At 37.0% G+C, this 17,212-nt stretch overlaps 1 protein-coding gene across 4 annotated transcripts in view; it reads left to right on the top strand.

Moving 5' to 3' along the window:
- Positions 1–17,212, top strand: part of Ubtd2 (ubiquitin domain containing 2) — a 66,415-nt gene that overhangs the window by 8,492 nt on the left and 40,711 nt on the right. The window contains exon 1 of one of the 4 annotated variants that reach the window (XM_046421373.2): positions 4,638–6,410. The exons of 2 other annotated variants lie outside the window; for them this stretch is intronic. In XM_046421373.2, the coding sequence (XP_046277329.1) occupies positions 6,344–6,410 (67 nt within the window). In that variant the 5' untranslated portion in view covers positions 4,638–6,343. Of the gene's footprint in view, positions 1–4,637; positions 6,411–14,720; positions 14,777–17,212 lie in introns of those variants that run through there. One more of the 4 variants, XM_058571834.1, reaches the window with a different exon arrangement.

The following is a 17,212-nucleotide window of genomic DNA, read 5'->3' as shown; positions in this document are numbered from 1 at the left end:
AGTAATAACAAATTTTTGCTTTTGTTACCAAATTAGTTATATTTTTTGTGGCTTTGGGGCAAAACAGGTTAATTAATTGGATATAACGATGGATTGCTGAATTAGTGATTCTCATTTTTCCCTACTGCAGACCACCTGCATGGTTTATCTTCATTTGGTAGACACCTGTATCTGATTGTGCCCACTGCCCCTCATCATCCCTCCCAGTTTATCGTGCAGAACTATGCTATCAGCAGGCTCCTCATGATTCATTGGTAGTTCAAGGACCATAGGTTGAGACTTTACTAATGTGTATGTACTTAAGTGCACTTTTATGGCCAAGAACAGTCAGCATGTATTCTTGCATCAGCTACTTTGACTTGAACTCAGCAAGAATCAAGATTGTTTTTTTAATATATCCATATATTGAGCTGAGGTTAAATATTGCTGAGTATACATTGGGTGTTTTAAAGCTGTATTTTTGCTGTTTGCAGTAAAACTTTTAGAAGTTTCTATTATAGCTTTGTTTTCAAAATTAGATTTTGTCAATGTTTACACATTGCAGATCTTTTTAAATCTAGAAACTACCCTCCTTTTCGATCCTATGGCATTGACCTTTTGAGGTCTTATAGAGTATACCTGTCTGCATTTGTCTGAGTGTTGCCTCTAGTTTCATTTAATGTGTGCTTCTATCCTCTGTATTTTTCCTTAAGCTGAAAATTAGGTAGATTTAATTCTAACAGGTGACTACTTAACTGTTTTCCTGCTATAGTGGATCTCTACTCTTCCTCCCCACCTCCCATCTGCCAACATTGGTATAATCATTACTGATCAAGTCTGAGCCTATTTCTCATTTTTCTACCCAGAAATAATTGTTTCTTCTGAACTTCCATTGTACTATTTTGATAAACCTCCCTCCTCCTGCTTCTGTTTTTTAAAACAATCTTGTATTATGGTTGTACTTGTACATTACTTTAGATTTAAGCTGCACTGGACAGAAACTTCAGTTCTCTCAATGCTTTTAGGCCCAGTTAACATTTGTGTGGAGCAGATTTTTGACTATATAATAATGTTGGAGCAAAATGTTGATATTTCCTTACTTGATTCTAGACCAGGAGCTTTGTTAAATAGGATTGTATAGTGTAATGAAGAGATCTGAGAGTCTGGACCCTTGAGCACTAGTTACACTCACCCTACCTCTCTTTTCTATAACTTTCAATAAATCACTTGATTTCCCAGCTTCACATTGCATGACATCAGTGGAGTCAACCTTTTTAGCTGTGGAGTCCTCCTTTTGGGCCTATCTCACATTTACTGCATTGAGGTATCTCATATCAGTCTCAGAATTTGATTTCCTTTTATTTTCATTTTATAAAGTCCTGGTTCACACACATACACAAAAAAAAGAGAGAACAAGAATTTATTTAGTCTCTTGAAGTTCTTTGTGAGATTTTTTAAGTTTGAATCACCAACATTGAGATGTATACTGTCAGATATACTCCAAAGTTAAAGAAAACGTGAAAATGACATCACACAGTGTCATGACTTCTGTTCTCTTTTCCCTGATATGGACAGCATGTACTGAGCAGAAGCATCTGAGCTTGCTCTGGCGTTTAGTGGAGTGTAGACATTGTGCTCACTTGTGCAGTTTTCTGTGAGTGGCTGTAACAGCACCATGCAGAACTGTTTTCCCAGCCAGTAACACGTGTGCAGAAAGTTCCCAAAGTCTCCTGTATACTTGGAGGTGGCAAGAGAAGCTTCATTCCTGTATCTTCCTAATCATTTTGATCCAGCAAAGTAAGCTAATATGTCTCACGATAGTCTTTATGTTGGAAATTTAACATTTGTGGAACTTTTTTTTATTAATGTTCTTAAAAATAATGAAAGTATATTTTACAAAGTAATCTGAATCGGGTTTGTGAAACTCTGAAGCAGGTGTTTGTTTTGTTCCTTTGGCTTCTTTGGAGCCAATTTTTAAAATCATGATAAAAGCCTAGGAAAAAAATCTACCTAACCCCCCAATTGCAGTTTGTCTGTGCTCTGAGGATAGTACTCTGTTGGGCATTTTGTTATTTATTTGGACTTTCACAGAATAAAGAATAGTACTATATTAAGAAGTTTACGTGGGGCTGGGGTATAGCTCAATTGGTAGAGTGGTTGTCTTTCATGTACAAGGCCCTGAGCTAAATCCCCAGCACCACCAAAAAACATAAAAAGTTCTGAAAGAACTTTACACAATTTAGAGGTACAAATGCTATTCATATTAGTTTTAATGCTAAGAAAACTACTTAGCATTATCTGCTTTACTTAAAACAAAGGAAAGAAAAAACTTTAAGAAACTGAGGTTGTGGCTCAGTGGTAGAGTGCTTGCATAGCACACGTGAGGCACTGGGTTCAAACCTTAGTGCCACATAAAAATGAAATAAAGATATTGTGTCCACCTACAACTAAAAAATAAATATTTTTTTTAAAAAGATGGCAAAGAGATGAGTGAAATGGTGACAGATATAATGCTCACTGCTTGTGGCTGTGGAGTCTGGAAGACTGTTTGCTTTCCTTCACCCCCGGTTCATCTTTGCCAGGTATTGAAAGGATGAGGAAAAAGCCCCAGATGATCTTTCTCTTTCAGAGCAGCTTGGGTTCCTAATGCACTCTGTAAGGGAAGTGGTTTCATTATTTATGTGAGCCTTACTCTCAGCCCATTTGAAGTTGGAAATGCAGCTTGGCACTCTCATGCCTCCTCTCCCTGCCTCCCGCCTACCTCCACGTCTCTGCTTCCACTCTTGGGTATGGAATACTTAGCTCTTTGCACATAATCGAGCCATATGGGTTTATGTTTGACCTTTGGAAGTTCAGCCAGGAAGTACTGGAAAAGCTGGTGGGTGAAGTGTGTTTGACAGGTCTGTGACTTGTAAAGAAGGACTCAGATGGGTGGCTGAGGTGGACCTGGTAGGTGAGGTCTGGTGTCTGCCACGTTTGTTAAAACTAACTGTTGCTTGTGAAGAATGGATTAGACTGAGAATGAAACAGGGATTTCAGTGAAGGTTGTTGTACCCGGTGAATAAGGCAGAAATTTTTCCCATTTCAAGGACTTTGCTCTGTTCCCTTTGCTTGGGATCTAAATGAGGTGTGCTGCTTTTTATTGTAGTTCTTAAAAATAGCATGCCCCCTTAATGTATTTTTTAAAATTGCTTCTAGAAATTATTTGTTTATTTCCTGCCTTTCTGCAGAGTATCCTATACTCTGAGAGATTAGGAACTTTATCAAATTTGTTCTTTATTATACCCCTGGTATCTGGCATAGTTCCTAGTAATTTACAATAAATAGTTGCTGATTGGATAAATAAAATAAAGTAATAAATGGACAGTTGTGATGGTTTTATCATTTGGAGAATAAAAGGTTTACTATTTGGCTTTATTTCATTTTGTTTTTGAAATTATTTTATACTAATTGGTTCTTTAATTGTAGAGAAGCTCATGATGTTTTAGAGACTGTTCTCAAAATAATTAACTCTGGGATAGATTTTTATTTGAACCTTTAATGAAAGGAGGCAATGATCTAATTAGCTTATTTAGGTTTTCCTTCTTATTTTGTGTTTGGTTGTATTCTGTGTTGTTCTGTCACTCTTAGCAAACCTAGTACTTTAGGTAAGAACAGAAAGTTATGCATATTTATTACCCACCTAGTCCATGTGATTTTGTTAGGTTGCCCTTGGGCTATTTCTGTGCATATATTGAGTGAAGTAGAAATTTAGATTTCTTATATATCATATACTGTGTAACATATAAATAGGAGTAATGAAAACATTTTTTTTAAGAATTCTCTGAATTTTATTTGCTTTTTAAAAAAAATTTTTTTTAGTTGTAAAGATGGGCACAATACTTTATTTATGTGGTGCTGAAGATCGAACTCAGTGCCTCACATGTGAGAGGAAAGTGTTCTACCACTGAGCCAGAACCCCAGCCCCTGTTTTTGTTTTCTTGGCAGATATTTTGGGGCATCTCAAAGGAGGGCAAGAATCAGGAGCTAAGTTCTCTGCTTGAACTGGCCTTTTGAAGTATTTTACTGAAACTAGTTTCACTTCAAGGGGCAGAACTATCCAATCTTTTTTATCTTCTCATTATAAACCATATTCTTTCATTGAAAAATAATATTTTAAGTATTGTGTTTTGAGGGAAATTCATTATGTAGGCAAATATAACTTAAATCATACGCATTAACTTTATTACAGATGTTATATTACGAGATTTTTAGTAACAGGGATATACTTCAAAATTTTGTCCTGTTTTTCCTTATTAAGATTTTCCTGGGGCTAGGGTTGTGGCTCAGCGATAGAGCACTCGCCTAGTATGTGTGCGCCCTGGGTTCAATCCTCAGCACCATATAAAAATAAATAAAGGTATTGTGTCCAACTACAACTAAAAAATAAATAAATATTTATTTTTATTTTTTAAAGAGAGAGAGAGAGAATTTTAATATTTTATTTTTTGGCGGACACAACATCTTTGTTTATATGTGGTGCTGAGGATCGAACCTGGGTCGCACACGTGCCAGGCGAGCGCACTACCTCTTGAGCCACATCCCCAGCCCCCCCCCCCCCCCGCCCCAAAAATAAATATTAAAAAAAAAAAAAAAGATTTTCCTTCCAGACTCATTTGCATAACACTGAGTACACTTAGTAACTGAGTAAACATAGCAATGGACTTGAATATATATATATCAGCAGAGTGCTTTATAATGGACACATAATAAATATTTGTTGAACAAGTAGAAAGTTACGGAAGTCAGTAAAATAATGATTTTCAGTGTAAGGTTCATGAATATAATTAAATATATGAGAAGAACCATGATTGTTAATGATACATTGTGTTATATATTTTGATTTTTAAATTTTCACTTGCCATTTTCTTACAAGGACCCCTTGACTGAGGAAGATTGATACTAATATGGCCATTTTACAGGGGAGAAAACTAAGGCACAGAGAAGTTTTGATCTGAATGAGGAATAAAAGGAGAAGCTCAAACTGTAAGCTGTGTCCTCCATCATCTTATTCAGCCTTCTGTTCACAGGCGGTGGGGGTTTGGTTGACCCTGTTTCCTTGCATCAGAAGTGTGTGTTTGCCTTTACCACATACACACAGTTGAGTTGAAGTCAGTAGAATGTGGGTCTTCAGGACTCTGGTGCTCATATGCTAAAGTGGGAATGACAGCATTGAAAAATGAAGTAGGTAGTTGCCCTTAATCTTAGTCAACAGATTGTATTGTGTTTCACCAGATAAAAATTTTGAACTAAGATCTTAATTATCTAAATGAATCCATCAAAAAAGTGGTGACCTTGCCCACCTTCTTTTGTGCCACTGAACTCAATTCTGCCCTCATCGTCACCTCTACCTCCTATCCCAGACAGAAGACCTTCAGTTCCAAACTCAGTTTATCAGGCTTGACTTGAACTTAGCAGCTGAATTGCCTGGGGAAACAAGCTTCCTGAGGTCCTGAAGAAAGGATAGCCTCGTCTAGTTTGAAAGCAGTTTCATGAGGTTTTCTTGGACTGTGTTCTTAAGCCCCCTTGGTGGAAAATGGATTGTTTAAAATGGTTGTCCCAGAGATGTGGTGGGGGAAGACTTCAGGAAAGCTCTTGCTCCTGGTTTATAGCTCAAAAAAGGTACAGGGACATTCCTGCTTCTCTAGACTTGTCCTTGAAAGTGGGAGAGTCAGGGACCCCCAGGGTCCTAATATAGAGTTCTGTCTTAGCTTGTACTTTTTTTTTTCCCCCTCTGGCTGTCACCAATAAGTTTTCACTTTGGATATTACCTTGGGAGTTACACATTTTAACTTGATGTTGATTAGGAAACATTTGGGTGTTTGATTATTGTTATGTTGCCAAAAATTAACACTTGGGGCCTTTTGGACAAACACTACAGTGAATCTGGTTTTTCCTACTCTGTGTTTGTGATGGTTGCACAATACACAGATAGTTGACTTCCCAAATGACACAATGGTATATATGCCTTTAAATTGTCACAATTTTGAAATGAAAAGTTGAGGTGTGCCACTACATAAAACAAGTAGGACATTGTGAAAAGGAACATGAGAAACAAACATTGACTGAGACACTTCATCTGTAACAAGCACTCAGAATGGGAAAAATGGCTTATTTGTTATTGAATGAAATTAAACATCATATAGTTTTTCAAGCAAGGAGGAGACTGTCTACATAGGATCAATTGTTGCGGTACAAAACATGTTCTCAGGTGTGTGTAATTTTGTTTTCTATATGCCAACACTGAATGTACTGACGAGGACTTAGGACATAACCAGCGTGAGGCAAGCAAATGACTGGAAACAACTAAGTCCTTCAGCAGTCTATGAAGGGAACACCCAGGGACACACTTCCACTTCCACTTCTGGATGGAGGAGAGTTTTCAGCTTCTGGTGAGGATGAACGCTGAAAGTGTCAGCTTAGGGAACATCACCATTTATCAAGGAGAGAGGAAAGACGTGCTGATAACACATTGAGGGAGATGAAAGAAAATTAGAACAAAGAGCAAAATTCTGTTTTCACTGAGGAATAGTTCAGATTTCATAAATAAGTAGAAAGTATAAAATGTACATTTGCAGGTTATTTTTGTAGCAAAGTCTTGGAAAGTGCTGAAATTTAATGAATAGGAAAATATTGATTAATGATCTTTGTATTTACTCTTGGTAGCTCTAAAAACTTATTCTAACATTGCTGAACTAGATCAATAACTGGTCAGAAGTTCAGACTGTTACACTCGTATGATCATTTTTGCCTTCTGGGTAACAAAATACTTAAAGCTTTGATTCCACCGTCTCTTTTTCTTTTTCTCTTTTATACGAGGACTTATTTAGGACTAATCTTTTATCATTATTTTTAGAGCTTTTGGGCTTCTTATGGGAAAAAGAGAAAAATGTCAAAAAGTATATTTAAGAAAAAGCATCCACGTTTGTCCTACCACGTAACAAAGGATTTTGATGTTCGTCCTCTCAGACTTGCAGTGTGTGGGGGTGTGCACATACTGTGTGTGAGAGAAAGAGCAAAAATGGGTTGAAATGTTCAAAGAGATACAAAATGCCTATTGAGGTCAATGGAGCTATAGGTTCTAGGGTTTGACTCTACTTATGTTCCAACTCTGGAAATGTAATAGGAAAACTGTAGTTAGCAGGCATCAGCAGTCTTTTGGCAAGTGCTGTTTGCTGCCTGGGAAAGTTTGTTTGATCATTGCCAACTCACCGTGCCATCCTAAGCCCTGGTTCACACCTTTAAACCTTGTGAAAATCTTAGACCTTATAGATGGACTGGTAATGTGGTTCACTTCAGGAGAATAGGTGAAAGTTCAGATCCATGGTGAACATTTTTTCAAGCAATTCCTACAGCCATGAAGCAGAATAGTACTACTGGTTAAGAATATGAACCTTGGGAGTAAGTTGGTCTGCTCTGTGTACTATTTAGCTGTATGGTCTTTCTGAATTATTTAATTTTCAAAAGTTTAGCTCAGTGTTGTGGCACATGTCTGTAATCCCAGTGGCTCAGGAAGCTGAGGCAGGAGGATTGCAAGTTCAAAGCCAATCTTGGGGCAACTTAGACTTTGTCTCAAAAAATCAAAAGCGGTAGGGATGTGGCTCAATGGTTAAGTGCCTCTGGGTTCATTCCCTGTGTCCCCCCCCCAAAAAAAAAAAAAACTGGACTTTTTATGTACCAAGAACTATTCCTATTGTTTGAAAAAAACTACTTCATTAAATACTTGTAATAATTCTATAAAGTAGATATTGTCATTTCTTTTAAGTTCTTTCCCACCCCTTCCCACCTATGTTAACCTCTTTGTTTCCAAAGTAAATTATACCTTAATAATAATAGTCTTTTGAGTTGCTCATTTTAAAATGGAAATATTGTAGGGATTCACTGGGACAGTAGTAGCACTCAGTACAGTAAGCATTCTCTATTGTCTATTTTTTCTGAGAAAACCAACATTTTACGGCAAGCCACAACCTGCTTTACAAAACCATGATGTAACAAGTGGAACAGTAGGAAACATTCTGTTAAGATATTCTAAATGCTTACAGGGGATATTCCTGCTTCCTCCTCAAGAGTTTTGAGTTGATTAAGGAAAGTCTCAAGGTATCTATTTCTACGTAATTACAATCAGCACTCTTATAGGTCCTGGGTCTTTAGGATCAAGTGAGATTTGGGTTAACTTCGTAGAATAATGTTAGACTCGAAGGGGCAGAGCAAGATAGTGGACTAGGCTGTTGTCCCACATAGAAACACAAGTTTAAACCACTATCCATGTAGGAAAATACGTAGCCAAGGATTAAGTAACCAGGTAAGAGATCATAGTTGTAGCACAGAAAGACCATCAGGGTCAGGAAGTACAGTGTTCTGTTACCTGCATCTCTCCTCCTCTGAACTCAGCATAATTTAGAGAAAGATACCATCCACCCTAATAACATCAGGCCTCCACCACCAATATCAGTGCATGATGACAAGGATCAAGAATGACCAGGGCAACATGAAATAGCTAAAGAAGAAAAAAGTGCCCATGATAGACCCTGAAGAAATTAAAATGTTTGAACTGCCTAAGAGTTCAGAGTAACCGTTTTAAGGCTGCGAGGCAAACTTTTTAAGCAAATGCAGAGGACAAATTCAATGAAATGAGGAAAACAATAAGTGACCAGAGTGAAAAATTTAATAATTAAAATAAGAAGATCCTGGAGTTGGAAAATGTAATGAAAGAAGTAAAAAATGCAACAGAGAACTTGAAGACAGATTATTTGAAAATACATAGTCAGGGTAGAGTGAATGATAAAAGGAATGAAGAAAGCTTATAGGATTTATGGGACAAATGGGAAGTGTATATATTTGAGAATTTCAAGAAGAAAGATAAAGGAGTGGAAAAGAAATAGTAATAGAAAACTTTCTAAACCTGGGAAAAGTTGTGGATACTCAGATTCGGTAAAATCAAAAATCTGCAGATTCAAGCCAAACAAAATTTTCCCAAAGCATATTATAATCAAATGGTCCCAAACCAGAGGATCCTAAAAGCAGCAAGAGAAAAGATGAGTAGCATATAAAAGGATTCCAGAGTGACTAACAGCAGACTTCCTAGGAGAAGTCTTGTAGGCTGGGTGAGAGCTGGATGGATTTCAAGTGCTGAGGGGAAAGGGGAGAAAAAAAAAAAAACTGCTAAAGAACACTATCAAGCAAGCTGAAGCTGTCATTCAGAAATGGAGAATGGCTTTTCCAGACAAAAGCTGAGAGTTTATTGTCATTAGACTTGTTATAAAAGAATACTAAAGGGAGTTCTTCATAAACTAAAATAAAAGACATTAATGACCTATAAGAAACATCTGAAAGTATGAAACTGGTGAAACTAAAGAACATGGTCAAAATCAGAATAATAATCTAATAGTGATGAAAATTTCTTCAGTGTGAAAATTAAAAGAAAATAATAGCTACAATAAATTTTGAGTGATATACAATATAAAAAGTTGTAAATTGTGGCATCAAAGATTCAAAATGAGGCTGAAGATGTAGCTCGGTGGATAGGACACTTGCTTGCATTCATGAGGCCATGGCTTTCATCCCCAGCGATATACACACACTTCAAAATGTTGGGGGTGAGGAGTAAAAGTTTGGAAGTTTTTTGAGATCGAAGTTTTTAGCAGCTTAGAATAACCTCTTCAAACTATGTGTTTTGTAAGTCTAGAAAGCAAAGACTGATAGCAGATAAACAAAAAATATAAAGGAAGGAATCAAACATCACTAGAGAAAAATCACTTAACCACAAAGACAGCAAGAGACGAAAGAAGAAAGGATCTGCATAAAATAATGGAATGGCAGTAGTACATCTGTATCTATCAGTAGTTGAATGTAAAGGACAGAGTGGTGAATTGGATTAAAGAAACAGGATTCAATTATATGCTGCCTACAAGAGACTCACTTTACTAGTAGGGACACACAAATTTAAAGTGAAGGGATGGAAAAAGATGTTTCATCCTAATGGAAAACAGAAAAGGAAAGTAGTAGCTATACTTACATCAGGTAAAGTAGACTTTAAGTAAAAAAAATTGTAAAAAGACAGGATCATTATATTGATGACAGGGTCAATTCAGCAAGAGGATATTGTGAATATATATGTACTAAACATTAGAACACCTAAATAAAACAAATATCAGTAGAGCTGAAGGGAGAGATTATCTGCAATTTAATAATAGTAGGGGACTTTTGACAGTCAACTTTCAGCAAATGGACAATTCATCCAGACCAAAAATCAGAAAATGTTGAACTTAAAAATTACACTACAGACCAAACAGAACCAGCAGTTGCAAAATGCACATTCTCAATGGCACGTAGACATTCTCCAGCACAGGCCATGTGTTCACTTACAAAACAAGTCTTAACAAATTTAATGAAATATTTTTTCTGACCATAATGGTATTAAACAGGATGTTTAATAACAGAAGAAACTTTGGTGAATTCACAAATATATGAAAGTTAAATGGCATGCTCCTGAACAGTGGGCCAATGAAAAGACATTTAAAAATTTGAGACAAATGAAAATGGAAACATAACATACCAAAAAGTATGGAGTACAGCAAAAGCAGTTCTAAAACTAGCATTTATAGCAATACACACCTATGTTAAAACAGAAGAAAGATCTTAACCTAGCTTTGCAACTCAAGGAACTTGGAAACCAAAAACCAACAGCCCAAAGTTTGTAGAAGAAAGGATTAAAAGATCAAAGCAAAAATAAAGATTAAATTTAAAAAAAAGATGTCAAGAATTATATTTTTGAAAGACTAAAATCAGTAAACCTTTAATTAGAAGACTCAAAACCAGAAATTGAAAAGGAGATATAATTGATATAACAGAAATAAAAAGGATCATAAGGGACTATTGTGCATGATTATATGCCAACAAATTGGGTAATACATCTACCTATTCTTGCTGTAGGAGTCAAAACAGCATAGTACTGGCATTAAAAAACACAATGGGGCAGAAAAGAGAGCCCTGAAATAAATCCATGCATTTATAGCCAACTGACTTTGAACAAAGGTGCCACGAATACACATTGGAAACTGTGTGTGGTGGTACACACCTACGATCCCAGCTTTTTGGGAGACTGAGGCAGGAAAGTCACAGATTCAAGGCCAGCTTGGGCAACTTGGCAAGACCCTGTTCAAAATAAAAATGGGCTGGAAATATATAGCTCAGTGATAGAGCATCCCTCAGTTCAATCCCCAGTACCACAAACAAATGAAACAAAACAATAGAGAAAGAATGGTCTCTATGGTAAACAGTGCCAGGAAAACTATTCCATATGCAGAAGTCTGAAACTAGACCTTTGTCTTCTACATATACAAAATCAACCCAAGACCCAAAACTACTTGAAGAAAACGGGAAATGATACAAGACATTGGCAATGATATGACCTCAAAAGCACAGGTAACAAAAGCAAGAATAGGTAGATGGGATTGCATCAAAACTAAAATGCTCCTGTGTAGCCAGGGAAGCAATCAACACAGTTGATTGAGACAGCCTGCAGAAGAGGAGAAAATGTTTGCAATGTAAAGAACTCACTCCACTAACAAAAATGCAGCTTGTTTAAGAAATGAACAAAGGATCTGAACAGACACCCCACCCCCCCAAGAGACATACAAATTACTGACAAGTAAATGCAAGGTGCTGCAGCAGTCCTACTAGGTGTATGTTCAAAGGAAATGACATCCTGTGTCAAAGAGGATTTGCATTTCTGGGTTGACTGCAGCGTTCTTCACAATAGCCAAGAAGATATGGAATCGCCCCCTTCTGTGGATGAATAGATAGAGAAAATATAGTATATATACACAGGATACTATTTAGCACACAAAAGAAGAAATTTTGTCATTTGTGACAAAATGGATGAGCCTATAGGACAGTCTGTTAAGTGAAATAAGCCAGACACAGAAAGAAAAGTACCATGTGATCTCATTTGTGTGCAGTCTTAAAAAATCAATCTCAGAGAGGCAGAGAATAGGATCTGGATTGGTGGAGGCCACGTGGGGCATTTGGGGAGACCATGGTCAGGGAATTTCAGTCGGGAAGAATGAGTTCAAGAGCTCTGTGGTCGGACATGATCTCTGTAGCTAATAATGATATATTTCTGAAAAACACAGATATGAAGTGTTCTCACCACGGAATAACTGGAGGTAATGTGTTACTAATGAGGTGGTTTAGTCACTCCACAAGTTCTTCAAACATCATGTACGTGATAAATACATACTGCTTTATCTGTCAGCTTTTGAAAAGGCACATAAGAACACAGTTTGGAAGCGATGTGTGCTTACTATCTCGATTGTTGTGATAGTATCATGCAAGTATGTATATGTCCAAACTCATTAAGACGTGTGTAGATATATATGTTAAATGTGTGTGTGCAAAAAAGGTAAAAGAACTTTTTAAAAATAAAAATATCTTAACATAAAATGATGTTAGACTTCCAGGAAAAATTGCAGAAATAGTACAAAAATGTTCCATATATCCTTTTCCTTCATCCAGATTCCCCAAATACTAACATTTTATCACATTTTCTTTATCATATAGTATATATACTTTCATGTGTTTAAATACATATTTTATCAAACTATTTGATAAAGTTCCTGACAAGTATTAAATATTTATCCTTAAATACTGTAATATGTGTTTCCTATGAACAGGACACTCAGATAACAAGAAGGCAGTGTTGATAGAGTACTTGTATTTACAGACCTCATTCAGATTTCAGCCTTGTCTCTGGTCATACTTTAGGAAAATTGCCTAGGATCATGCCTTGAGCTTAGTGCCCCATCTTTAGTCAGCTTTAATCTAGAGCAACTCCTGGCCGTTTGTCTTTCCATAACCTTGGCATTTTAAGAAATACAGGATGGTTCTCAGATGCTGGAGCACAGAACTGCCCAGAACTGTGGTACGATTGTGTGTCCTCATTGCAGCATGTCAGGAGACGTGATTTCAGTGTTTCCTCACTGGTGGTGTCAGCTGGGATCATGTGGGGTACCTGCATTGTTTGTTCACTATGCAGTTACTGTTTTTCCATATGCAAATTGTAAGTATCCTAGAGAAAAATTTTAATCTATGTAAATATCTTGCTTCCTTATCAAACAGGTAGTAATTCTAGCATATACTTAAAATTCTTGCCCAATACAGAAGTTCCAGTGGTAGCTAAATGGTAATTTTCCAGTTTCATCATTTCTTCTATAATTAAGGTTTTATTCCTTTGTTGTTGTGAATTCATGATTTCACAACATGTGAAGTTCATGTTTGCTGTTGTTTTTGTGTTTATTGTTGCTGTCTTTGCTTCTATACATTTCAAACATATTTTATCATTTTTCCTGTGACTTCTTATTTGATCTATTGGTTGTGCTATGGTTTGGATGTGGTTTGAGTGTCACTGCTGAGGGTTCATGTGTTGGAAGTGTGGTCCCTAATATGGCAGTGCTGAGAGATAGATGGAACCTTAAAAGAGAATGGGGCATAATAGGAGGTCATTGGATACTGGCCCTCCAAAGGGAATGCAGATTTCCTGAGCAAATTCTCCCCCAAGAGTGAGTTATAACAACCTGAGCCTACGGGCTGGGAATGTGGTTTGGTGGTAGAGTGCTTGCCTGCATGCTTGAGGCCTTGCACCACCAAAAGTCCCCCAAAACAAAACAACCACAATCTAGCCTGACCACCTGACCCTAGAATTGCTTTCTGGCTTTCAATTTTGTAACGTGATCTCTTCCTCTCCCTTGCTTTCCTGCTGTTGTCCTTGAGGTCCTCACCAGACCTGAGCTGTGCCTTTGAAGCTCCAGAATGGTGCTGTGTAAACCTCTATTTATAAAGTTATTTGGCCCGGGGTATTGTTATATTAACAAGCCAGATTAATACAGTTGTGTAAGAGGATGTTGTTTCTAGATATGGATGAATTTTCCAGTTTTCCTTCTATTATTGGTTTCTAACTTTGTTCCATATATTTAAAGTTTTTTTGAAATTTGTTTTGTGGCCTAACATGTGGTCTACCCTGGAGAATTTCAGCATGTAGTTTAGAAGAATGGTGTTCTGCTGTTGTGCTGGAATGTTCTGTGTGCCTGCTAGGGCGCCTCAGTTTATCATGGGGTTCAAGTTTCTTTATTGATTGTCTGTGTATATGTTTTATCCATTATTGAAAGTGGGAATTGAAGCCTTACTGTGGAGCTATTTCTTCAAGACTGTTAGTTTTTCCTTCCTGTATTTAGGTTGGGAGGGGGTATGCATATGTTTCTTATATCCTCCTATGGATTGCCCCTTTTATTCCAAATGTTCTTTTTTTTGTCTTCAGTAAAAACTTTTGTCTTTAAGCCTGTTCTGTCTGTTATAAAGTAGTTACTTCATCTGTCAATTGGTTACTGCTTTCATTATTTATTTTTTTCATTCTTGTACTTTAAAAAATGTGCCTGTGCCTCTTTACAGTACTTAGTTAGCTTACAGGTCTTTGTTTATCCTTTCAGCATCTACACTGGGGAATTTTAATGGTTATATTTCATATACTTAATAATAAGGGGTGATTTTTGTCTGCTATGTCACTATTTTTGCTGAATGTATTATTTCTGTTCCCCATTCCTCCATTAGTACTTTTTAAAATATTAAATAGAAATTTTCTAGTTTGCCTTTAATTCCCTTGTCATTCTTTTTTTTTAATATTTATTTTTTAGCTTTAGGTGAACACAATATCTTTATTTTTATGTGGTGCTGAGGATCGAACCCAGTGTCTCACGCATGCCAGGTGAGCGCACTACTACTTGAGCTGTATCCCCAGCCCCGCTTTCATTCTTTTTATTGTTTATTTGAATTGTTCTCTAGGTGGTTGCCCTTGGGATTATACTTAACATCTTACTTTAATGTTCTGTCTGTAAACCAACTTAATTTCAACAGCATATAAAAGTTTTTTTGCTGTATAGTTCCTTTCTCTTTCACCTCCTTTGTGCTATTATTATCATCTAAATGATGACTTTATATACTGTATGCCCATAAACACAAATTTATAATTATTCCTCTATGTAATTTTCTTTCAAATCTAATAGAAAGGAGCATACAGTTACAAAGAAAAATACATATGTGCTTGCTGTTTTTTATATTTATTTATATTTTTTATATTTATTTATGTGGTCACCTTTATCCGTCCATATGTATTTGACCTACTGTCTACTATTATGCTTTTATTTCAACCTGAGGTTCTCAGTGTTTTTTGTTTTGTTTTGTTTTGTTGTTTTTTGTTTTTGTAGGGCTGTTGTGCTAGCAACAAATTCTCACATTTTGTTAATCTGGGAATATTTTAAGTTCTCAGCAATTTTCAAAGGAGATGTCTTGCTTTTTAGATGGTCCCTGATTTAATGGTTTGACCTGAGGATTTTTTTTTTACTTAATAAGTTTATTAGAATGTAGCCGCATTATAAGTCAATAAGCATCTGGGTGTAGGATGATTTCACTTTCAAGTTTGTATTTAGCAGGGTATTAAATGCATTTTCACAGGTTTCAACTCACTGGGTTTATTGAAACATAACCCCATTATTAGTCAAGGACATTTGTAGATGGAAATCGTGATTAGTAGTCCTTTATTTGTGACATACCACTGCCTTCTGGCCTCCAGGACTTCTAATGTGAAGTCAGTTGTTAACCTTTTTAAAGATGGCTTCTATGATAATTTGCTAGATTTTCTGGTTTTCAACAGTTGGATTTCAATGTGTTTAGATGGGTATCTCTGAGTTTGCTGAGCTTCTTGCTTATGTGGATTGTTTTTCATGAAATTCGAGAAGCTTTTGGTCATTGTTATTTCTCCCCATAATCTCTATGCACCTTTTTTCTTTTTATAGAACACCCACTGTGTGGATTGGTATTCTTGATGGCATCTCACCATTGAGATCTTTATTTTTCTTAAGTCTTTTTCCTATAGTGTTCGTCACTCTGAACTGTCTCAGTTGACCTCAATTTAGTTCACTTTTGTTGCTGTAACAGAATACACCTGAGCCTGAGTTATTTACAAAATGAAGTTCATTTTGGCTCAGGGTTTAGGAGGCTGGGAAGTCCAGGAGCATAGTGGGGTCATCTAATAAGTTTGTCAGAATAATGGATGATAAAAAGGCAAGCAGGCACCTGTAAAAGGGACAAAACACAGAGGCAGCCTCACCTATCACTTTGTGTGTAATGGTGACTAGTCTGATTCTGCTAGAGTAAAGCACTCACTCCCTCAAGAAAGGCATTAATCCTTTTGACAACCAATCTCCTCACTTGTTAAAGCTTCCCCTCCCACCCGCACTGCCCCAGTGGCAGTCAGACTTCAGCATGAGTTCCAGAGTGGGACAGATGCTGCTCACACCATGCACCTGTCTTCAAGCCACTTGTTCTTCTACCTGTTCTTCTCTGCTACTGAGCCTCTCTAGTGGACTTTTTATTTCATTTATTATACTTTTCAACTCTATAATTAAGAAAGTAGTTTCTATCCCTTTATTAAGACTTAGGTCTCTCTCTCTCTCTCTCTCTTTTTTTTTTTTTTTGCTTCTTTACACATGGTTTCCTTTAGTTCTTTAAATAGCTGTATAGCAGGTAAGTTCAGTGTCTGGGCATTCTCAGTGATAGTTTTCAATCTTTTTTTTTCTCACTATCTGCCGCAGTCTGGCTGGGCACAAATGACGAGCCACTCAAGCAGGAACAAACTTTATTTCTGAACTCTCCCGAACGACACCCACCTGCACACCACACCAATTGGAACTCCCTCCACTGGACTGCGTGGCATTCACTCTCGCGAGAACTCAACAGGAACTCCAAAGTAGCAGGCGCCAGAGGCAGCAAGAGCTGCCCTATTACTGGTGGAAAGGTCTAATATACAATTGAATCAATCCAGCATCATCTTAATGGCTCGCCTCTCAACCATTACTTCTGGCAAAATTCCAGGGGCCATTCTGACTGGCTGTGGCTCTCAACAACTATCTTCTTTCTTTGCATGTGTCATCTTTTGGTTGAAAACTGGGTATTTAAGATAGTTTGTTGTGGGGGCTCTGAAAATCGGATTCTCCCTGTTTCCTTAGGGTTTGTTGCTGCTGCTGTTTTTTGTTTACTTATATCCTGGAGCTGATTCTGCCAACTCTGTTGGGTGGGGCCCCTGAAGTCTCTGCTTAGTTAGCCTAGTGTTTAGCTAATCACTGGACAGAGGTTTCCTTAGAAG

Source organism: Marmota monax, unplaced genomic scaffold (genome assembly GCF_021218885.2).
Source record: "Marmota monax isolate L192 unplaced genomic scaffold, Marmota_monax_Labrador192_F-V1.1 WCK01_AAM20220418_F8-fsc00084, whole genome shotgun sequence".
NCBI classification, from domain to species: Eukaryota; Metazoa; Chordata; class Mammalia; order Rodentia; family Sciuridae; genus Marmota; species Marmota monax.
Note: the sequence above shows the minus strand (reverse complement) of the source record. Positions and strands in the feature narration are given on the sequence as shown.